Source organism: Chlamydotis macqueenii, chromosome 3 (genome assembly GCF_036417535.1).
Source record: "Chlamydotis macqueenii isolate bChlMac1 chromosome 3, bChlMac1.mat, whole genome shotgun sequence".
In the NCBI taxonomy this organism is placed as follows: Eukaryota; Metazoa; Chordata; class Aves; order Otidiformes; family Otididae; genus Chlamydotis; species Chlamydotis macqueenii.
In genome coordinates, this window is record NC_141558.1 from 76,135,211 (window position 1) to 76,160,306 (window position 25,096).

General features: G+C 37.1%; 1 protein-coding gene across 1 annotated transcript in view; it reads left to right on the plus strand.

Moving 5' to 3' along the window:
• USH2A (usherin) overlaps positions 1-25,096 on the plus strand; it is a 386,243-nt gene that overhangs the window by 147,334 nt on the left and 213,813 nt on the right. Inside the window, exons 23-29 of the mRNA XM_086744172.1 lie at positions 378-479; positions 1,962-2,150; positions 2,663-2,793; positions 9,634-9,907; positions 12,995-13,198; positions 13,318-13,398; positions 15,668-15,853. Coding sequence (XP_086600298.1) covers positions 378-479; positions 1,962-2,150; positions 2,663-2,793; positions 9,634-9,907; positions 12,995-13,198; positions 13,318-13,398; positions 15,668-15,853 — 1,167 coding nt within the window. The remainder of the gene's footprint in view (positions 1-377; positions 480-1,961; positions 2,151-2,662; positions 2,794-9,633; positions 9,908-12,994; positions 13,199-13,317; positions 13,399-15,667; positions 15,854-25,096) is intronic.

Sequence of the window (25,096 nt, forward strand, 5' to 3'; positions counted from 1 at the left end):
TTTATTATTTTGGTATTACTCATTATGTTGCTCACTCGCTTACTTTTCCACTACCTGTGTTCATCCATACAGTAAAAAAATCACTCTATTTTCTGACAAAATCACTGCTATTTTGTCTGTGCATCTGGGTTATTTGTCCACTGTAAATCTTGATAAATTAATACTAAGTGTGAGGAGTTTGTCTTTTTGTGCTTGTGAATCTATGATTGTGTCAGTATTATTTTGTAAAATAGAGTTGTAAATATTTCCAGAATATGTATGGGAAAGTATCAGGGTATTGTGTTACATTAGCCTCTTTTCTCAAATGTTGATATTCTGTTATTGAATTGAAAATGTTGAAAGCATCGAACACAAGAATAATGACCTATTTTATTCAGGTTCTTCCTTAGCAACTAGTGGCAGTACTATTATTGGAGAAAACACGGGAGTTTTTGTTGGAGGACTTCCGCAGGGTTATACTATTGTAAGAAAGGATGTAGGTGAGTATGATTGTGGTGTAATGAATCCTATACACTGGCACTGACATAACTGCTTTTCCAGTGCTGTAGGCTGTATTGACATTGTGTCAGAAACATGAGGATAGTACTTAATTTGCATAAGTATTTGCATAATTGTTCTAATAAAAAATAAGTCTGTACGATTTCTTAAATTTTATCTTTCAGTCTATATAAATCTATATATCTATATAACTGATATCATCAGCAGTAAAGCAGTGTATGAGATCTGTGTACATTTTAATGATTTTTATACACAGAACTGGTATGCATGTGAAACTTATGGGTATGTTTTACATTCTAGGTTCCCAAATTCTTTTTCAAAATAGATGTACAAATTATTTTTATTAGCTTAAACACAGGGTTATGCATCCCTCCTGGATGCAGGGATACAACATACTGGCCTTTTTTGATGTGAGCTTGGATCCTTCAGCAACTGTTGCATTGAACTCAGTGGTGTATGCATGTATCTGTATTCTACAGCTGTATTTATGTGGAGCTGGATTGTAGCTGAGTTCCAGAAGATTCAGTAAACATAGGTTTTCACATATAAACTTGGTATATATGCCAAGTGTATTCTACCAGCAGATAACAGAGGTGACTGCATACAAAACCACTATTTTATTCATTGTTTTTAGTGGATTCATATCCAGGCTTTTGTGTTTGGTTTTTTTTTCATATTAGCCTAAAAGCCAAATTGTTTATTAAGTTTATTCCCACCACTGATAAGAATGTGAAATCTAGCTGATGACTTGATGTGAGGTACACTACCATACAACTCCCTTTTTCCTTCTTTATGTGACTTTACTAAAACCAGAAATACATGCATGTGTTCTTCTAAATATTTGGTTCGTAAAGTAGTCCAGGATGCCTCCCTCAAAAACTTCAGCTAAATACTCAAAATGAGATTGACTATAAATACCATTCAAGAGAAGAACATCTATTAAACCTGCTTTATATTTCTATTCCCAATAAAAAAAAAAAAAAAAAGAAATTGCAACCATGGACACGATTTTTTTTTTAACCCAAACAAGGAAAGGAAAACTTCCTGATGAAGCTCCTAAATATATATTAGTTTACCTTAGCTTTTGCAACACTGTTTCTTCCTATTAAGCAGATGCATGCCTTTCTTCACAATTACTGTTTTGTGAAAACTGAAAACTTCCCTGGGAATCTTCACGGAGCAGGTTTATACTCTTGATTTGAAAGATGCAAAATCTCAAAAAACTTAATATTTTCCAGCTACATAGCAGTAGCTGCTGTCTTTAGTGACAAGACCCATTCTTAAATCTGGATTTAGCTTGGAGATCAGCTTTATGAAGTGATTGATGATTGTTTATCAATGCACATGTGGACATATATGATAGGACGAGCATGTATAAAACATATAAATTAATCCCTGTGGTTAGTTGTAGGTGATTGGCTTAAAAAAAAAAAAAAATCTTTTTTTTTTTTTTTTTTCTGCAGGGATGAAGATGATAGTCCAGAAAGGATTTGTGGGATGTCTCAGTGACATATTTTTGAAAAAAGTGCATACTCCCTATGAAAACTGGGTATCTTTGAACTGGCAGGATGCTGAAGAGCAAAACAATGTCTATCATATTTGGGAAGGATGCCCCGTTGTCCTCTCAGAAGGAGCACATTTTCTTGGCAAAGGTAGTTTGCTGTACTATTGCAGTAGCCAATATGTGCTTGAGATATAAAAGGTGACCGTATGAAAAGTATTGCAGTGATCGACTTTTCAAAGCAGTTTTAATAATATAGGAGTATTTTTGAATGGCTTAAAATTTGGTTTCTGGGTTTACAGAGGACTGCCACATGAAAAAGGAATTGAATTTGCAGACAGGTAGTGCTGCTATAACAGTATACAGATTTGATATGCATGTCAAAGCTGAAGTTTCACTTTTGAGACAGACATGCCTACAATGTATAAAAAAAATGCCAGATAGCAAAATTTAGGACACTGCACCAGTTTGATTTGTTGCAGTGCATTATGGATAACTGTCCTTTACAAAAAGGAGTGATAAAAGTTGTAAACCTTATTCTTGAAAACTCTGAGTTCTTCATGTCAAAGTTAAAAGTAGCACCTAGATTCTTGCTTTTGGTTTCTTGAAACCATTTGTTTGTGTGTTTGATTAGCCTTATGCATGTATTCACTTTCTTTCAAGGCTTCCTGGAACTGCACTCAAGTGTTTTCAGTGGTGGACTGGAATTTGAGATCTCATTCAAATTTAGAACAGATCAACTGAACGGATTGCTTTTGTTTGTTTACAATAAAGATGGACCAGATTATCTTGCAGTAAGTTCAGAAATACAAATAACTATATTCAGATATGACCAGTGAGTTTTTTCTACTAAGATATGTCCAACACTTAAAGAAATTTCAAACCACCAAGTTATTTTTGTTTTGCTTGTTTTGAAATGCTGTGCACATCAAATTCTTAGGGGAGCAAAAAGGCTCCAGCAAATGCTCAGAATAATTTACCTGTGTTATTTATATCATAAATAAGAAAGATATCAAGATGTTAAAAGCAGAATTATACTCTTTGCTGGATTATAAATGATTATAAAAGAGAATAAAAGACATATATTAAAAGCTTTTGCTTCATTCCTGGGAAGGTGTAGAGTTACCCAATTTCCAAGTTCTCATACTAGAACCAAATCAATTAAGTTGTAAATCAAAAAGTTCATGATGGAAATTATCCAGTATCCTAATAAAGCTTTCTCTTTAAGGTATGTGCATTTTTTTTTTGGTGATCAATACCATTTCCTCATTTGATTTGAAACATATAGATTGAAATTATTGGTCCAGCTTAATCCCATCTCATCCCTATCTTTGTTTTCCCAACACTGTAGAAGAAGCTGTACCAATCCTGTATTAAGGAAATTTGTGAGGTAATGCCTATGAATTTCTTTTTGGTTTGTGTTAATTAAGATTGTTTTATGCTCAGAAGCACTCACGGCTTCTGTGTTTAGGAGGGTTTTGTTTAAGGTCAAATGTGTTTGTTGCAGTTTTTCACATTTTTTTTTACTAGTTACATGACTCTGGATTTTCATATTCTTCTTCCCCCAAAGATTTTGAGTCTAATTAGACCGCGGTCACCATTGCTTAGCAGGTCAACTATTGTTACTAGTTGCATCAACTAGTACATATTACATTGAAAGTAATATATCTTTTTATTTGGTCCAAGAAGCAGTCATTTATATCTAGAGATTTTTGAGGGTATTGTTGCTCTTTGTGAACTAATCTGCCCTTTCTGCGTTTTTATTGAATTTCATTTATTTATTTATTATAACGCAACTGTGTTGCTAATGGCTGTCATGTCACAGCCTGTTTTATTGCATGGCATTATATCTAATGTGCCTTTTCTTTTAAACTTCTGACCTAAACCATATAAATATAATTTTCTCCTTTTCAGGTCAACTATAATTTACTCTATATTTACTTTTTATATTAGACTTTTTCAGCAGATATTTTTTTCCTGGGTTTTGAATTCTGCTAGACCTGATTGCTTCCTTGTTTTCAAGTAGCCTTAGTTCAAAAATTATAATGAGTTCCAATAATGAGTCTTGCTAATTACATTATTACTTTAGTTTTGCCCTCAAATAATGACCAAAATCATGAGCTAATAGCATAAGATGCTATACACACACTACTGTCCCACCCTAAAAAGTTTTATATGTGTATAATTCGCACTATAGGGACACTATTTACATGAATGGTACTCACAGGGACAAACATGGGGTTTGGGTTCTTCTGGAGATTCTTGTGGAATGTGATCCCTGTTTCCTTTCTGTTGCTCTGTGAAAGAGTAACAAATGTGAGAAAATAGCTTCTGACTGTAAAGGAAAAAAAAGTGGGACTTATTAAATTGAAAGTGCAGTCAAAAGAACAAAGTAGACAAAACACTTTCCTACTCATACATCCAGATTTTTGTCAGTTTTATATTTATTTATATTATTTTTAGCACTGAAAACTGCTTAGATAATTCTCTTCACATTTGTCCTAAGTCAAGCAAATGTTTTTATCTCACTTTACTCCTAATCCTCAGCATCTCCATAGCCTTAAGATGAAGAATTTTAGAGGATAAGTGTATGCATGCTTTTCCAACCCTTGCAGCTTTGTGTTCTTCACATACATAATGATGACAGAAGGTTTTTCTGTACACTTGAGTTCACAAAAAAAGGTTAATAGAAAGTGAAAATGAGGTGTGTAGCATGTTGTGCATGAGCTACGATGTCTTTGTTAGGAGCTTTGGTCAGGAGACACTTGCACTGCAAAACAGATTAGAAGCTATACCACTTATCCTGAGTGCCGGTGTAAGACAGTATTCCCTGACCCTTCCCTTTGCATAGATCATAGCTCTCTTATTAGCTTTATGGTTTTGGAATGAGTATAGCCAGACACATGGCTGGCCTGCTACTAAACAACTGAAGACTCTGTCTTGTCTTCTGCCCAAGACAAAATTATGTTCTAGAAAAGTGCTGTGTGTAAAGGTCACTTCTTCCATGACTTCCATGCCCTGAGAATTAACTCAAACCAGAGAGGTCAATCTGATTTTCTTTGGATCCAGGCATAACAATTATGAGCAAATCTGACGAGATAAACTAGCGTGAATCACTAGCTCTGACTCTGGCATGTGTTTCCTCCTGAGTTTATGTGACTAAAAGAAGGTACTGTGACTCCTGATAGAGTTTGTGCTACTGATTTTGATGCGGACCACTTTGATAACAAGCAAAAGCACTGCCAATATTAAGTGCGAGAGTGGCACCAGCTCCCAAGACATTGCATCAGATGATTTGCTTCTGCAAAACTACAAAGTAAACAAAAAATCCTGCAGGAACTTTTTTAAAAACATTGCACTTTTGAATAGCTGCATGAAGTAAAATAACTAGTGTCCAAGATGAAAGTGTTACCTGTGATGGAACTAAGGAGGAATGTGAAATAAGCCTGCTGAGAACTCAAAGTGGAAGTATTTTTATTAGCAAAGAAGTGACTGGTACTCATGTGGGACTCATAAAGGTGATATTCCTAATGGTCACCAGTGATTTCTCTCTGTCTGGTGTCAGGAAGAGATTCCTATTTCCTTTCCATTAAAGAGTGACTGATTCTGAGGAAGCTATTGAGAGGTCTGTTTTTGGACCTTTGCCTTCTGTCTGGCAGGTTTGAACAGATCTAGTACCAGTACAGAATATCTCTTTAGCCTTCTTGATTTTGAACTGGAAAGACTAATTCAACATCAGTACCATATACTTTTACTTTCAAAGGGCTCACAGACTGACTGTTGTGGCCAAATTCTTTGAAGTGCATTGCTTGTCTCTGCTGATGTTTCTGAATCTCAGGAAGACTTCCCAGTTCAAAGGAAATAAAGCCATAATCACTCTTGTAGCTCTACATTGGTTGAGGCCATTTTGGATGGCAGGTTTAAGAAAATGTCATTCAGTCTCTGATGCAGCCCCTATCCTATATGAGTTTTATTTCTCAGAGTTATGGCTGGACATTCCTTTCATCTTCAAAATCATATGTTTGTAAGCAGATTGAGTGAGGTAGGGACTGGTCCCTGCAGAAAAGGAAAATACAGAAGCATGAAATAATTTAAGTTGAAGGGACCTTTTGAAGTAATTTATTCCAAATCTCCACTAAAAGCAGAACCAACTTAACTTTGATAAGGTTACTCCAGGTGTTTTCTGTTTGAGTATTGTGCATCTTTTATTGGATGAACAGTTTACAGCTTCTCGAATTCTACAGTCTGTTCCAATCTTTGACCGTCCTCATTATAGAAAAGAAAATCCTGGTATCTAACATTGATTTCTCTCATTACAACTTGTCTTTTGCCTCTCCTCCTTTCACTATGCATCTCTGAGAAGAGTCTGAGTCTGTCATCTTTATTTCCTCCCGTAAGGTAGTTGAACAGTTAAGTTCTCTGCCTGCTTACTCTTAAGAACAAACTCTGTTCTTTCAGCTTCAACTCATACATTGGGTACTCCAACCCCTGACAAACTTGGTGCCCCTCCGCTGGATTCACTCTGATGTGCCAGTATCTTTCTGGACACTGGAGTGTTCATGACTGGATACAGTAGTCCAGATGTGGTCTTATACATGTTGAATAGAGGGGAGGAATCATCTCCTTGGACCCACTGCCTACCTTATTTCTAATACAGCCCTGCACATGTTGACCTTCATCATTGCAAGGGTACATTGCTGACCACTGTTCAATTTATAATCCATAGAGTCATAGAATCATAGAATGGTTAGGGTTGGAAGGGACCTTCAAAGGTCATCTAGTCCAACCCCCCTGCAAGGAGCAGGGACATCCCCTACTAGATCAGGTTGCTCAGAGCCTCATTCAACCTGGCCTTGAACGTTTCCAGGGATGGGGCCTCCACCACCTCTCTGGGCAACCTGTTCCAGTGTTCTACCACCCTCAGTGTAAAAAATTTTTTCCTAATATCTAATCTGAATCTACCTCCTTGTAGTTTAAAACTGTTACCCCTAGTCCTATCACAACAGTCCCTGCTGAACAGCCTCTCCCCATCTTTCTTGTAGGCCCCCTTGCGGTACTGGAAGACTGCTATAAGGTCTCCCCAGAGCCTCCTCTTCTCCAGACTGAACAGCCCCAACTCTCTCAGCCTGTCCTCATAGGAAAGGTGCTCCAGCCCTCTGATCATCTTCGTGGCCCTCCTTTGGACCCTCTCCAACTGGTCCATGTCCTTCTTATGTTAGGGGCTCCAGAACTGAACACAGTAGTCCAGGCGGGCTCTCACCAGGGCGGAGTAGAGGGGAAGAATCACCTCCCTCGACCTGCTGGCCACGCTCCTCTTGAGGAGCCCAGGATGCGGTTGGCCTTCTGGGCTGCAAGGGCATATTGCCGGCTCGTGTTGAGCTTCTTATCCACCAGCACTCCCAAGTCCTTCTCCTCAGGGCTGCTCTCAATCCATTCTCTGCCCAGCCTGTATTTGTGCCTGGGATTGCCATGACCCAGGTGCAGGACCTTGCACTTGGCCTGGTTGAACTTCATGAGGTTGGCATGGGCCCACCTCTCCAGCCTGTCAAGGAGACATCTTGACCCTCAATCCTTTTCTTCAAAGCTGCTATGTCTAGAATGCCAGTTGTTGGCCCTTTTTGCTATCAACTGCTAACTTTCTGAGGGTATACCCCATCCTATTGCCCAAGTCATTAATAAAATTTTTAATCTGAATCAGTTCCTGTGTTAGTCTCAGAGCGATGCCACAACCTGCCAGTGGGCCTGCAGAAGCTCTTCTTGCTCCTCATGTCTTCCAGATTCATGCTAAGCATTGGCATCTGTAATTCCAACTTTACATACTCAGGTATATCAAAATAAGAATTGTGTACATAGAGAACAGTATTGATAAAATTTTGCAGGGGTGCTTAATATTTGTACCCCAAATTCTGAAAAACAAGTATGCTTTTAAACATTAAACCGAGAACTTGCTTAGGTTTAGAGCTGTGATACAATGCTCCTGTTCTGTTGAGAGATGGTAACTGAGATGTCTGATAGAAGAAGATGATCTTCGTGCATTTTTGGTTTAAAGTAATAGTATATTTTCCAAGGATAGATTAACAATCAAGCAATCAAGCTTTTTTTTTTTTTTAAAGTGGTCCCCGAATTTTATCCAAAGCAAACAATTTCTGTTGTTTTTCTGAATCTATGCTTAGTACCAGAGAGAATGCTGGATCTATGCAGGACTTTGCTGCTTTTTTTTCTACCGTACAGAACAGTTCAAAGTGAATAGTGGTCCTCTATCTTTAGCTGCACTTGGGTATTCTAAATGTCAGTCCAGGTCAACATAAAGAGGACAAGCATCATTCACTGCTTGCTTTAAGACCATTCACTGCTTGCAAGATGACTAAATTGGAAGAGGGATGTGCTGAGAAGTGACTCTATGTCAAGAACCATGCCCTCTCTCCAGCTTGCAGATCTGGCAGACTTGCTGGCACAGTGCTGTAGTCATGCAGCTAAAATGCTTTCCTCACACCAGCACAATGTGCTCCATATTAATTCTTTTCAGTGAAGAAAAACAATGACTCGTCCACTGGACTGCTTTTTCAAGGTATACTCCTCAACATTGATGCCATGATCTGTCCTTCACTTGTATTGTAGACTCCTTAGCTATGAGAGGCTATGGACTCATGGAAATAGGAAAAGTTCTGGTCCCAGAGACACAAATAAACAAAATCCCTCTGTCTCATGAGTACACAATGTGCATTCTGGAACAGGACCTGTTTTGACATCTCAAGTACTGAGTTCTTTCTTCATTTGAGGTCTCTGTTAAGGAAATACAAGACAATTACAAATATTGCAGTATTAATATTATCAGTAACCTAAATATGTCAGTTTGTCAATACTGATGATAAGTATTAAATCTGTAGCTTTTATTTCACTTAAGATTTTAGCATGAAAACAAGAATGCCTTTTTTTGAAGGTATCCATATTTTTCAACCACCAATTCATCACCTAAGTGTTAAGCACTCTATACCTGCCAATTTACAGTCTCAGCCCACTTTGTTCTATTCAGTTAGGATAAAGATTCTTACAGTAAAGCATTTGGAAACTTCTGCAGTGAAAATTTAAGTAAAATGTATTTCTATTAGACAATTGGCACATTAATCTCAAAAAGTACATACAAAACCAATTATTTTCTTAGAAGATTTAGAAAAGTAAGGGTGAAATACAGAATCAAAGTATGCTGGAAAAATTTAAAATTGAGTTCACCAGCCAATTAAAAAGACCTTAATCAGATCTGACATTTCATTTCCTTATTATCTTGTTACATTCTTCTAAAAAAAGAATTGATAGATAAAAGACTGTTTTCTCTTTTTCAGAAAAAAGCAAAACAGTCCTCGTTCATTGTCTTTTCTTTTTACTTAGTTACGTTAGTGCCGAAGCCAGTTGTCAAAAAATTGGAATATATTTTCTTACATTCTGAATTAACTGATACACTGTATTTAGCATGTTTTGTGTAAACAATTTTATTATCATTTCTTCTATCCGAAGATAAAAATATCTTGTTCCTTAGTCTTGTTCATTGGCTCCCTTGATTTTTGTTTTAAAACAACTGTGTCTGTGGTTGCTGTGATGTCTCTCTCAATATCTTTTTTCTGTTTTAAAATTTATAGATTGAACTGAAAAGTGGAACATTAACCATCTTTTTAAAAACTGGCATTGTTTTTACACAAGTGGATCTCTGGTTAGGACTGTCTTATTGCGATGGAAAGTGGAACAAAGTCACAGTGAACAAGGAGGGCTCCGTACTTTCAGCAACTATGAATGAACTGAGAGAGCAGACACTCGAACCCCGTGTTCAGCAGCTGAAAGTAAACTCACCTGTCTACGTAGGAGGAATCCCACCTGAGATTCAGAATTTTTATAAAGAACTGGGGCTAGAACAAGGTAAGATGACACCAAGAAGAACGTATGTTTTTCACAAACTGGTGTCATGCGCAAGGTGGATATTCTGCTGCTGGTAGTGTAAATTCATGAATGCGTAGCATGTATTTTTCCTGCCACACATTGTTGCTTTACCTCCAGTTATCCTTACCCATCTAGATTTACTTAGTCCTGATCCTTTTGTAATGCTATAAAAATTCTTCCAAACCAGTGATATCTGAAGCAATCTAACTCATAGGAGAGGAACTGGAGAGTAGCAAATAGTAGTCTAACGTGTAACCAGGAGATCTCAAATTTTCATCAGAGAAAGCGAGTTCAGATAAACTTCTTTGACTTGACCAACTTGAGTCACTCGCAGATCTGGAACACAAAACCAGTGGAAGAGAATAAACATAGTGCAAGTCACTGTAATGAGGCTGGATGCTGCCACATAGAAGAACTGCTCGGAGTTTTCACCTTTTTTAGGTGATACTGATTCTGGTCTTAAAAATTAAGAGTATAAACCCCTAAATTTGGATTTTGACTATGTTGCTATGGTATTTTCCATGTTATCACGACAAGGGGAGACAGTAATGTTTTTAGCCATCACTGTGACCCTTCTGTGCTGGAACAGGTCAAATATCTAGAGAAAAGAGACAAGCATTAATTACAGCCTGATACTAATGGCTTCCACAAAAAGATCTACTGTATCAAATGTAGTCAAAAAGTGTCTATTAAACTATCTCTGTTTACACTTTGAGTGTGTTTTTTCATTACTTATGAAGCTATTAATCAGTCATGGTGTATTTTTCAGACACCCGTGTGCAAAAAAAAATAGTAGTCAGTAAGTGATTAGTGGGGAATCTAGTAAGTGGCTGTGAATGCATGAGCTCACACTGAGTGCATGTATTCAAGTAAGCTCTGCAGTGCTCCATTGGAGGCATGTGATTTCACAGCTATAGAATAGTTTGAATTAAATCCATGTACTGGTGTTCACAGCTCAAAAATACTGTTTTAAGTATTCTTTCAGCTGTAGGTATTACTTATAATATAATCTTCCTTCAGGTTGTGTGTGCATAATATTTATGGCCCAAAAGAGCTAGCTAGTCGTACCCTGTCAGTGTTGCCTCGTAGCAGATGGTGTAGCCTCGTGAGCGGATGCATTCTCAACTCCTCCAGCAAAGAGATCTGTGAACAAAGAATCTAGGGCAAAATAATGTCTAAAGTTAATATCTAAAGTGCATATTGAAGCACATCAATAAACATGACTTTTTTCACTAAGCCTCCTCAGCATGCTGCAACGTAAGATGGTGGCTATGAATTTATATTCAGAGCATCTGAAGATAAAAACATTTTTGTGTGTTCCTAAGTGTTGATTTAGATGAGCAAGATTAGGCATTACAGCTTTGAAACATACTTTTATTTAGGACTATAATGATGTAATAGTATGATAATAGAATATGGAGACCTGCCCAGTTTAATAAGTATTTACAAAATGTTTTCTCGATTAATGACTGCTTGGTAGTTAATTTTGAATAAAGGAATATTGTTCTGCTCACTTGCTCACAGCAAATAAAGGACAAATATCCTTCTGCTCCCACCCCACCTCCATGTCAGTTACAACTTTATTTTAGGAAATTTCACATCTTTGCATGACCCCTCCCTTGTCATCCTGAGAAGTCAAGGTGGAGAGGAGCTGGCAGGAGTGTTTGTGAAAATTTGTACTCTCATTACTTATTCTGCAGATACCTGAGAGTAAACAAAATTACTTGGCTGACGTCAGTCAGAAATCTTCAGTAGTGATAACTGCAGCTAAAAAAAATACTAAAAAGAATGTATTAAAATAGGTTATACAGTATGCATCTCATCACAAATTAAACAGCTGCTCATTTTGTCTAATGATTAAGATACCTGTGCAGACTGACACTAATTCTTTCTTCTGCCATGGGCTGCCTAAGAAACTGAGTGTATTGCTGTGGAGTAGGAGTTGAGCTTAAATTAGGATCTATTAATTTTAAGGGGCAGTCTGTTTGAATTCCTAGCATTGTGGGGGGAGAAGATGTTTTAGAGGATGATTCAAAATAGGTGTTCACCTTCAGTGCCTTTTTCTTTTTGCATGAACTATGTATGAATATTAGATTCTCAGATCGGGTGGCTACGCACGCATACTACTCTGACCTGCCATCTAGCAGTAATAAAGGCCACAAAAGTACATAGTATATAAATATGATGTTTTCACAAAGCTAAAAAGGAGCACTGATCTGTGAGAGGCAGATCTGTAATTTATTAAAGTTAATTCTTCAATGAACTGAAATCTTCAGCTTGGTTACTGTTTACTTTGGTTTTACGTTAAACACCGATCACTATACTTTACAGTGATCTGAGAATTATTTTGTATCAATTTATTAATTTCTTTATAAATTAAGTCATAGAAGTATATAGAAATTTGAACAACTGCATCCTGAAATTTTGCAGTGGTGTTTTTACTGCAAATAACTAATTTAACATATCTGTAACATTCATAGGAATGTTACACACGCAGAGAGAAATATATGTATGTACATATAGGAATAAATATACAATGAGGTTACTTATTTTTTTTCCTCATAAATTAACAATTTGGGATTATGTTTCCGGAGTGCGACTGTAAACGGTATACCAGTTATATCCCCATTAGGATAAAATTATATACCTCTGTGATCTCCTGAATTTAATTATATATGTAATGTAAATGTGCTCAGTTTGAGGAAAAGTGTATATTAAAAAAATTTTAGCAAACAGCAGAAAGCTGGTTTTCAAATTCGGAATCACTTTTATGGTAATAATTTTGAAGAAAGAAGTGACAGAAGAGAAAACAGAAAGCTATTTCTTTGTGGGATGCAATTGATAACAATAAAAGTATATTTCAGTAATGCAGGAACTCTACATTGGAATACCAGAAATTTTTACCGGCTTAGTATCTTGAAAGGAAGGACTGAATGTCATGTTGGAAGTTAACGTATTCACATTACAGTCTTTAATGCTGAAAATACAGAATTGAAAGGAATAAAAGTGATTCTTAATTAATGACTGAAGCTCTTTATGTGATACTAATCCCTTACTGTTTGCTAGGTTTCGGTGGTTGCATGAAGGATGTTAAATTTACACGAGGTGCTGTCGTTAACTTGGCATCTGTGTCCAGCAGTGCTGTCAGAGTCAATCTGGATGGATGCCTATCAGCTGACAGTGCTGTTAACTGCAGGGGAAATGACTCCATCCTAGTATACCGGGGAAAAGAGCAGAGTGTTTATGAGAGTGGTCTACAACCATTCACAGGTAACACATTGGTTCCTTAAATGAAATACATAATTTTTATTTTGTTCTCTACTAGTGTATTACTGTGTTCAGTGTTTTGTTTTGTCTTTTTTTCTCTATCCTCTCTATGTTCTTTGAAGAATACCTTTATAGGGTGGTTGCCTCAAATGAAGAAGGATCAGTGTCTAGTATATGGACCCATGTTCGTACAAGGGAATCAGGTAAATATAATTTTAAAACTTGCTTGTTCCCATTTTTCATTAGCTATCTAATGTCAGGTTGGAGAAAATACCACCACAACAATTTTGAATAGTGTAAATTGCATAGTGTTTCTGAAGGAGCAAACCTGCTTAACGCTTTGAATAGGTACCATATTACTATCTTCAGCTATAAAGTGTGCAGGCAAGTATTTTCCACGCATAATTTAAGGTCTTTTCCAGATATATATTAGATTATGTAATTGTGTGAGCAAAGAATGTGAAAGGATTGAACTGCATTTACTAAGAGCAGCCATGCATTTAGGTATGTTCATACGTGCACATCTAACCTTACATTACATGAGTCTGCTGGAGTAAATAAATCTGTATTTTCATGTGTATAACTTAGTGATCCAAAATCAAGTGTGGAGAAAGGAGATACAGGGATAGCAGGCACAAGCTGTGGAAGATAAGAAGCCATGTAGTTGATTGGGAGAAGACAGTCTTCTGAAAGTTTTTCTTTACATTACCTGCACATGGGTATGCTGCTCAGTGCTGCTGAATGAGGATTCTTTTAACAAATAGTCCATAGACCTGGTAATATTTAACAGAAAAGAAATGTGTTGCTTGTGGAGAAGGTTTCAAACTAGGAACATAATACCTGTTGAGCCTTAAAGATCAAAATTTTCATATATTTTATGAAGAAAATTTAAAGCTCCTTTCCTCTTCTGTTCAGTGTTTTTGCAAACTTTATTAAGCCAGTGAGTTTTTGAAGATTTACAGTTCTGCATGATTTATTTAACCAAGTTTCCCTCTTCTGTAAGTGAAAGCCTAATGGCATTCTGTCAATGCAGAAAATTCTTTTGATGAAAGATATTCAATGTATGATCTTAAAAAATGACATAACTGCATAAATATTGAACTTGCAAATACATTCTTATACAACTTACTGCATTATTTTGTGTACCACCCAGAATAGAGAAAATACATGCATATTTTCATATCAACTATCTGACAACTGTAAGGTTTACATAAATTTATCTTTGCAAGCTAACCACAGCGTTGAGCAGCTCCATGTTCCCCAGGGTTGGCGAATAATTGCACTATTTAATTATTTTTGAGTTGGTTTTGTTATGTCCCTTATGAGAAGACCATCTGCTATACGGTACCTTACCTTGCCCTGTGATACACTTCAGAACTAATAAAATCAATGTATTACTGTAGTAACTGAAGCTTTCCTAGAGTATCATATTCTTACTTTAGACAAGAATCACAACTCCCAGCTATTTTTATACTTTCCATTCTGGTGCCGTCGTTAAAAAAAAACAGAACTGCATTCATATTTAATGAAACTAAACAATAAAATTACAAAAAAAAAAAAAAAGAAAAAAGAGGTTATTTGATGATGAGAAAAGCCAATGATCATCAACAGAGCTAGGGAGTCCATGTGCGTTTACAGCAAACTCATCATCCATCATCCTGCCATAGTGTTCCTTGGGCCTTTCCTCTGCATCCCTTGTGCAGTCATCTGTAATGAAGTTGTTACTGGCCAGACCTTTACTTGGTATAGTAATATCTAATAAATAGTTAAATGATATGGGGAATGGGATGATTTTTTTTTTTTATTAGCAACTGTATGCACTGTATGTAAGGCTTGACTTTCCAGTTCTTTTAAACATCTTCATTTTCCTTTCTTTTCTTACTATTATATGATCAGAAGAAAAGGATTTTGTGAAAAGGCCTTACAAATCTCTGCTTTACCCTGAGATAGTTGTATAGCAGTGTGGAAATATGAAAATAAATGGAAGAGTTTAAATTTTTTTAAGTACTTTTGTAAATGGCAATGCACATTTTTATAAATGTTTAGTAGTTGTGGCATTCTGTGGCGTACATATCCAAAAGATAAATATCAAAACCTTCTCTGTTGCCATACTGTCTTGCTTCATTCAGTTGTATGATTTTAATGCCTGAACTTGTTAGCTACATACAGTCCACTTCTCTCTTTGAGTGATGCTTAAATATGTTTGATACATTAAATGTTTTTGGAAAATCGCAACGAGACGAGAAGGAATGTTATGTAGATGGAGTTTTGATGGTTTTGAAATATAGCTTAAACTGAATAGCTCAAGATGTGCAGTCATATTAAATCAATGCTGAAAAGTTACAACTCTAATAAATTGTATTTATGCTAATGGTTGAGTCTGATTTACTGCAGCCATTAAAAGTGAAGAATAGGGGCAATAGTCTCCTTAGAACTGCCATTTTCTCTATTTTCTATTTTATCCTTCTACAGTTCCACAAAATGTGCCAACTCCCTCAAGAGTTCACAGTATAAATGGTTACAGCATTGAGGTCACCTGGGACAAACCTGCTGGGGTCATAGGTGTAATTGAGAAGTACATTTTGAAAGCATATGAAGAGGATGGTCCCAATGTACCCATTGCTAGTGCTGAGCTTGCTGACACTAGTATGCTCACAGGTAAATATTGTTAAGTACCATTTTTTAGGCACATCTATTAATGGAATGCTTATACCTTGTTTTGTTGAGCTATAAAGTATTACTTGTCTATTTTTGTGTATACACAGCACCTATAATATTTGGAAGGGTAGATTTTGGTGTTAGCATCCACATACATAGATAGCAATGTACTGACTTGAAAGAACTGTAGAAAGTAAGATACAACTCTAATACTAAAAAGCAGTTTTATTTAAGGTATTCCTCCCCAACCTATTGATGCTTTGGGGGAGAATACTCTTTTGTTTGATTTATTTGCTTAGTACACGTGATTTTTTTTTTTTTTTTCCCCTTCCCTGTTTTTAAATCCAGTTTACCTAAATGAACTCTATGTGTGGGTCCCATAAGATATTATTTGACCTGATGTATGAAAGCACTTTATATAATTTATTTTCTTCAGTTTGAAATCTCTTGACTATTTGTGAGTAATGTACTTACAATACCAAAACTACATGGACTTTTTATTCTTACTGTGATTTCTTTGATGAACTTGTTGATTGAATACTCTTTATCTATGCTGTAAAGCAATACAAATTATGTTAGTAGAAATTAAAGACCATATTAGAAACATATGGGTTAGATACCTTATTTACAGCTAATGGTCAGAACTAAAATTTTGTTTAATTTTTGTTGGTATTGTGCTACGACTATATGTCAGGGTGGTGAAAAAGTCTACATTACGCTAGACAGGGAAGAGGTTATCTACATGCAGCTTTCAGGAGGCAGAGAATAAGACATTCGTTTATATTAAATAGAGATAATAAATGGATCCCTGTTCTTTAGTCTGTTATACCAGATGGTTGCTGAATACTGCAAAATAAAAATAAAAATTAAAAAACAAACAAACAAAAAAAAAAACCCCACCCCAAAACCAAACCAAAAAACCACCCCTGAGAACTTCAGAATGGCTGTATTCAACCATTGTTCACTCAATGTCAGGTGCTTAGGAAGAAATGTAAGAGATGTACTAAGCATAGAGTGAGTCTTCCTGTTAATACAAATTCAGCTGCTAGTTTGTGGAATTCCTGAGCTGAAAGTGGCATCTGAACTATCATGCTTAATGGTCTGTGGTAGAATTGTCTTTCTTTTTTTTATTAAATTTATGGGTTTGGCTTCTATAACTTGCTATGGCAGTAAGTTTTCCAATTCAGTTTTGTGTGTGTGGAAGGAGTGCCTCCTTTTGTTATTTATAACTGCTGCCCAATACTTTAGTTATGTGTTTTCCAGTTTTGGCATTGTATGAAATATGTAATTCATGTCCGCATGCTGAGGTCAGAGCTGAGACAAGTGAAAAAATAAATCATTGATCTTGAAATTATTTTACCTTCAGCCCATTGATTTCAGTGAAGCCTACACAGATGGACTAGTCTGTGGACACTGGGAAGTGGTCACTCACAAATGTAAGACTCCCAAGAAAATGTGTGGCTTTGATGAATTATCTTTCCTGGTTAATCAAATATTAACATAAACACAGAACCCCACCATCAGATGCTATCTTTGCTCACATTTCCTTCAAGTTTACTGGAAAGGGAACTTTTGCTTATTTTCTCCCTAATTTCAGGGAAACTTCTTTAGAAATTCCTTTGTTGAATTCCACGAGAAGATGCTACAGTAAGCCCAGCAGCCAGGCTTGCTAACACGACAGGAGAAAGGAAAGCACCACAGCTTTCAGTGAGATCACTGATGAAGCAACTCTGGAATTTTTCCACTCCCTCCTTCAAATTTTCATTCACTGTTAAGCCTAGGGCACCACTTAATCTGCTGATTGCAAATGTATCTGAAGGCACTGACAACCCTCTTTATCTTGTTTTTTTCCTTACACCTTTTAATACCCATCTCTTGTGTTTTGTTTTATATTTAAACTGTAAATTCTTTTGAACAATTACCATGACCTATTCTGAGCAGTAGGGTCCTGAGTGATAACTGGAGCATAGTAACAAAAAAAAATTATTAATAGCATTACTTATTTCCCAGAAAGCTGCCCTGTGTGTGTCAAATTCAGAAGAACCTGTTGTACCCTTGTCAAGAAGAAAAGCTGAGCTAAATATTTAAGGTAAAGTAGGTCTTAAGATGGGCATGATCCCACAGTCTCAAATGCCTACTTCTGACTTCTCAGAAACCAGAATCCTTCAAAAACTGACCTTTGTAACCTTCAAAATGTCAAACTGTTTTTTCACTTTCATCCAAGAAAGGAATATTCAGCAGATTTAAATCCTTAAAATGAGGTTCTGACTGTTGAACCAGGAGTTTATTGCATAAGGTAGTATATTTTGACATGGTGTTCAGGATCTGTATTATAGGATTAGAGTAAAAAGTTAAGAGTGTAAATTTTGGGGCTTCAAGGAATACTTGAGGCCCATCTTGCCTTCAAAGAAACATGTAATAATATTGGTGCACTTTGGATACAGCCAGTCACACTCAGCAGAGTAATAAAGGAAGTACAGAGTCATCTGATCAAAGAATTTTTTTCCTAATGGCTGTGTTTTACTTCGCATTCCAGTGCATTCCACATGCTGTTATGCTACCATCCAAATTTGCAATATAAATTAGAATTAGTGTTTAAACAAATGAAAGAAGTTTTAGAACACACCATTTCAGTGCAGTTTGTGAGCAGCTTTTGCTTCTACTTTCCTTTGGAATCCAGAATATCATAGAATCACAGGATTGTTGGGGTTGGAAGGGACCTCTAGTCTATCCTCCCAGCTCAAGCAAGGTCAGCTGGAGCAGTTTCCCAGGACCAGGAAGTCAAGTTTTTAATATCTTCATAGATGGAGATATTCCTCTATGGGAAGCCTGTTCCAGTGTTGCACCACCCTCACAGTAAAGAAGTGTTTTCTGTGTTCAGGTGGAATTTCATGTATTTCAATTTGTGCCCATTGACTCTTGTCCTATCACTGGGCACTACTAAGCAGAGTCTGGCTGCTTCTTCTTTGTTTCCTCCCATCAGGTGTTCATACACATTGATAGATAACCCTGAGCCTTCTCTTTTCTGGGCTGATCAGTCCCAGCTCTCTCAGCATCTCCTCATAAGAGACATGATCCAGTCCCTTTATTATCTTAGTGGCCTGTTTGTATCGTCCACAAACTTGCTGAGGGTGCACACTTCCCCCGTCATCAAGGTCATTACTGAAGATGTTGAACAGTATCAGCCCCAGTATCAACCCCTGGTGTATGCCACAGCTGTCTTGCCTCTAACAGGATTTTGTGCCACTGATCACAATCATCTAACTCTTCACTTGTCAAGCACATTCAAGAAAAACATATCATAATTCAGATCGCTCACATTGTAGAATTCAGGAGATCCACAAGTCTCTAAATTTTACCAGCCCGCAGTTATGGGCAGTGAAGAAAGCTAGCAAAATCTGTAAATATTTAAACAAAATATCCTGCAAAAGAATTCACAAACATTTGGTATTCCTATTACAGACTCCTCTTTTAATTTTGTATACTTTTTGAGGTTCATCCTGCCTGTGCCATTGCCGCAGTAGCCGAGTGCTGAAGTTGTGGCTGCACGTGTGATAAGGAGAAAATTGTTGTCAAGGGCTTCCCTTCTGAATGCCCTGAATGTTCCCTCCTTCCCCTGACATGTGTTTGTAATTACTTTTCACCTTTTAGTCTTTTATGCTTGGCAGATGAATATCTCAGGAAAAGTTAATTTAATGATTTAATATGGTTAATCAAAGTGGCTTCTCTCTGCCTTGGCTTTGAAAGCGCTCTAGCTAGGGAGTCTCTCCGAAGAGGAGATGGAGCCTCTTGCCAGCGGCTGATAGTCCCAGGCTCACTGGCAGGGCCACGGGCCCAGGGGAAGCTCACTGCCAGGCTGGCACATGCCTGTGCTCAGGAAAACACTGCTGGCTGAGAGGTTCTCCCTCTCAGGGAGAGCTCTACTGGGCCCGAGCAGGCACTGCCAAAGCAGCCTTGAGGTGCTGAGACTGGCCTTGTGCAGTGACCACTGCCTTTGGTGGGGTTTGGGAGTCACGGGGCCTGCGGCAGGCACCCCAGGGCCAGGTCCCATGGTACCACTTGGGGCCCCGCAAGGCCTGGGGCAAACAGCCAGGAGCCAGCTGCTCTCCACAGGCCGGGAGCTGAGAATGGCCACAACATAGGCCAGGGAGAGCCTATGCTGGCAGGGCAAGCCTGAAATGAGAGTTTACTCTCTGTGGTGTCTCTTAGAAAATATTGTTTTCTTTAGGGTACTTTGACCTACATGGGGCCCGTGAGCAATTTAGCTCAGCCAGGTAGTTTGCCACATGCAACTATTAATGAATTACTTGGATGTGACTTTCATGTACTTGAAATTACTTGAAAACTCTTGGTTTGTGCAAATATTTTACACTCAAAACACTCTTACGCTGCAGTTAATGACATTTTTGTAAATTTGCAGAAAAGAATTGCAAACCAACTAATGTAAGTATACACAGGGCCAGAGCACTAGGATTCCCAAATCTCTACTCCAAGTTGGGACGAATTCCTAATGTTCTAAAACTTTTCATGTAGATACAAAAAAACCACAATGTACTAACCAAGTTTGGTATATTTAGCTTGTATTTACTTAGAACTAAAATCTGACAGAACATTTGAAGTAATAAAAGCTGAAACTTTGTATTGAAAGTATGATTTTCAGGAACCGCTTCATCAGGTGCTTGAATCACGCTGAAATACAAGGATGATTGTAATTTTCAGGTAAATTTTTTCTCTTTATTGTCATTTGGTAGAAGGAACCTTTGGTTGGAAGCACAGATAGGTGACAGAGAACATCTGAATGTTTCCCATAGCCAGAAGAATGATGGTACGTGCTTTACAGCGCCATGCCACAATGTGCTAGATGTGGAATACTCTATGCATCCTTCCCACACAAAGGGATATCACATGCTGAGACCCATGTAATGATTTAGGGCTGTGATGCTCATTGTTGACCTGTTGTGTCACTGTGAGTGTCTTAAGATTTGGTTTCTCCCTCTCTCTTGCTCACATGTGTGCACACCTCTCTGAGTGGGAGCAACTGAAGGGGTGTACCAGAAGCTGCATGTGAGCCCCTGCTCAAATCCCTGTTTGACTGTGGCAGCTAATGCAACATAGGGGAGCCGATAGATCTGTCTATGCCCATTAGGTTTCTGTGAGTTGTCAGGTGGTGCTTGACCTCCTAATGACTCTAAATCAGAGTGGCAGATTCTCCTTTCATTTAGCTGGCTCTAGCAGATTAGCATATCTTTCCAACATATGCATTTTAAAACATAAATGATAATAATATTCTGCAATATTAGGGTTCTAACTTGATTGAGTTTAGACCTAAATGGATCTTGTTTACAGGCCAATGCTGTTGTATAAATTTATTCATAATGAATGTAAATTGTCTAATGAAATAAACCTGAACATTTTATCAAAATTGCATCAACTCTTAGCTACATACTAATACTTTTATTAATAAAAATAAATCTACTTAATATTTATGAGAACAGAAAGGATTATTAATATGGTTTTTATAGATATATCCAAAAAAGTTTGCAAAAAAGTTAACAGTATTTCTTTCTCTCCCTGCAAACTTGTAAAATTGAACATCCTGCAGAAAATGAACAATGATAAAGTTATCTGGAAGGATCAGGAGTAACATAGTGATAGATATTACAGAACCAATACTCTATGCGGTTAGTTAACTCTCGGTGCAAAATTGGACTGTTAGGCTAAGGTTTTCTGCAAATTAAAGCAGCCAGAGAGTTGTCCTCTGTTATGGGGAATGTAACAGGCTTCCTTGAACCTCTGCAGCCTGAATTGCATCTTCAAGGCCAGTGGAGCTTGTATATGGTTGGTTATGAAATGTTTCTGTTGGGGAAAAAAAAGGGTCTTCCAAGCAACAGAAATCCGGTAACTGAAGTAAACCTTTTTTTTTATTATTATTCTTATAAGCCAAAGCGTTGAAACAGGTGCCCTCTTGTTCAATAATTCCTCAAAATTTTATGACTCATGAGAGTCATAAAGAGTCATATGAGAAGATGCTTTAAAAATGCAGATGTACGCGACAGATTGATGTGCACAGGCTTTCAGTCCAGAAATACGTATGCAGAAGAGGCATGTACTTAAACAATTTTTGCTACAATCTGTCGAAAACCACAAAGTCAGTTGAGGACTTCCTTTTCTGGTCAGTGGACTGTGATTAAGTGTACTGTGGCAATGATGCATCTCGACACACAAGTGACTTTGTTAGACAGATGCTGTATGACCTCAGGCATTCAAGTTGGCTAAATAATCTTTAGGTTTGGGAAGGGGAGATTTGGTAATTTTTCTTTAAGAGCTTGAACAAGAATTAAGGTAAATCTTTAAGGTGAAGTGTTGTTTTGTTTCGACTGCAATATATGTATTTCAAAACAGGTCCTTAGGAAGTAGAGTGTTAGGGAAGAAACAATAAAAAAATCTGGCAAGAAGAAGTCCCTTTGGCAAAAATACACTCAACTTGTGAAACAAATGGTATTTTTGTGGGTAAGCTCTGTGATTGACTTTGGGAATCTTATTATTCAGCAGCAGAGCTGAGTTTTCAGGCTGCATATGAAAATAGTGCCTGGTTACTATTATTAAAATTAGGTAAATTTGTCTTTAAAAAAAAAAAATTGAACTAGCCTTGCAAAATGGTACTCTTCCACTGTCTTAGCTTTTGTGGAAGTGAGGAAAAGGATTTCAGTGTTTGTGTTATATCTGTAAGATTAAATAGCCTTCTTGTGTGAGTTGTGAGTGTGGGTGAGTGGGTTTAGTTTTGCTTTTGTGGGAAGGCTCCTTGAATAAATGTATTTTTTAAAACTCACTTAAATTTATATTTGTTTAACCAGTTCATTATGCAGAATAAAAGCTCTAGAAGTTACCATAGGCAAGCGTGTCTCTCTGTCTCTGAAGACCTGGTGGTGTTTTGAAGCAACTTTCTGAAAAAGCAGGATGGTAGATTGGAACAGTGAGGCAGCTGCTTTCATAGAAGTCTTTTATCTGGATGAGGAAGTTGCTAAAATACAATTGCCTTGGAATCTATTTGTCAGTGTTTGTGAACAGAATATTAGCCCTCATACCTTAGGGGTAAACCAATTTTTTTTTTTCTTCAATGAGAAGTACTACTTTCCCACTCAAAATCTGCCAGAATACTGTGAAATGTGGCTGAGCTACCTAAATATACGAGACCTCCCTTTTAGATGTACTGAACAAAAGAAATACCTGTTTTATGGAGAAGTTAAAGGAAGAAGGTGGATATTTAATCTTCTTATATGCTGTATGCATTAGAATGATGAATGGAGTGGTTATAAAGATGCAACTAACTCTGACTAGTCCATGCATCCATTTTACCATAAATTAATTGTTGACCCTTTTCTACTGTCCATGTTAAGGTTTTTATCCCTTATCTGCAAGAATGAAATTAGCATTTTCTCTCTGACACAACTCTAAACCTCAACTTTAAATATTGCAAATAATTAAAGATCATTTAAATAAAAGTATAGAAAATTAAATACTAGTTTTGCATATAAAGTGGGCTTAATGTTCTAGGTGTGATTCCAGATCACTCTTTTAGACTGTTAACTTTACATTCGTATTTAACAAATGACATTATTCAGTTTCATGGGGTCACTGTGTCAAAATGTCTGTGTTAGAACTTTAATTTATTTCCAAAGGTTCTTGGAGTGGGCAGATAGGAGTGGTGTGTTAGAATGATTTACCATCTCCAACTCCCCATGTGGATTTTAAGGCTTGGAACATAGTCTATGATGTACATTTTAAACCTAGATGGATTCAGCTGCTCTGTAGAGGCAAGCTGAATGAATGGGACTCATATCCCAAATGTGAGAGGCTGACCCTCTTCTTAAATATTGATGTTGCCTCTAATTCTATCTCCTGATTAAAGTGACAATTTATCTCCCTCTCTCCTGTTAACAGTAATAGAATATACGCAAGTGTGGTTGTGGCCAAATTTTGCTTTGTTAGCATCCCGTCTTGGAAAGCCGGATGGACTCTTCTTCTCAGACCAGCAATTATTGAGTATAGACAAGAGATGCCAGTCTGAGAGTCTGATAATTGAGGAGTTAGGGAAATTTGTTAAAGCTGTCAACCAACTTGATTGGATCATAGGCTGTTTTTTTTACTGCAAAATTTATTTTGCTGTGGTATAAATTAATTCACGTTTATCAGTGATGATCTTTGCGATGGGATTGCTGACTTTGTACTCAAAGATAGTCAGGCACTGAGTGTAAATTTCACTGACTGACTAAAAGTGCAGAGGAAATGAGTGGGTAATGAGAGCAGAGCAGCCAGTTCTTTAATTGAATTAAAAGCCGGGTGACACGAATGCAGACACCTGTCCAATTACAGACAGGCCAAGGTGTTTACCATTGCTGTACAAGCGATTTGAAGATGACAGAAATCTTTCCGCCCACAGATTAACATAATGAAGGAGAACAGATTACGGTGGATGCTGGCCAAACAGATAGGTTGGCAGCTGAGAAAAAAGTAGTTTGCTGAAGTATGTAAATAAAATCTGTGCACTTTCTATTGCCTACCTTCAGCACATCTGTTTCTTTGTTGAAACAAAACAGTGCAAGAGTACATGTGAAGGAAAAACATTAATTAGGAAATGAACAAATTATTTTTAGGTTGCTGTCTCTGCAGAATATTTTTTTTAATGTAAATCTCCTGTTGCAAAAGGTTTTTGTTTTGTTTTTTTTTTTTTCAAATTCTTACTGCCCTTCACAAACCTACCTATGTAATGTACACTCTGTTGTGCTGCAGGTGCTCTATATAAAACCTTTCTACTTTGTCAAAAGTAAAGCAAACAGCCTAATTTAAACTGTCTATGGCTACAGGCATCTTTTTGGATATGTGCTACTGCACCTCTCAGTGCCTGAAGCCATTGGTGACCCCACAGAATGTCTTCCATCAGGAAATACAAGGAGCGTTAATTCACTGCTTCACAAGAAAAGAATGCTACAAGTGCTAAACATACATACAAATAAAACTAAATTGCTTCCTAAAGCATAGCAGAGTGAATAGAGAGATGGCATATACAATGTACCGTGCTCCTCTTGACCGAGAACTTGCAAATGTCACAGTTAGAGGATTTGGTTTCTGCATGTTTTTATTTGCTGAAGGTAATTTCAATAGTACATTTTATACTTTCCCCTGTTTAACTCTCTGTGATCTGGAAATAAGTGCTTTGTACTACGTCTTATGCAGAAAAGATGG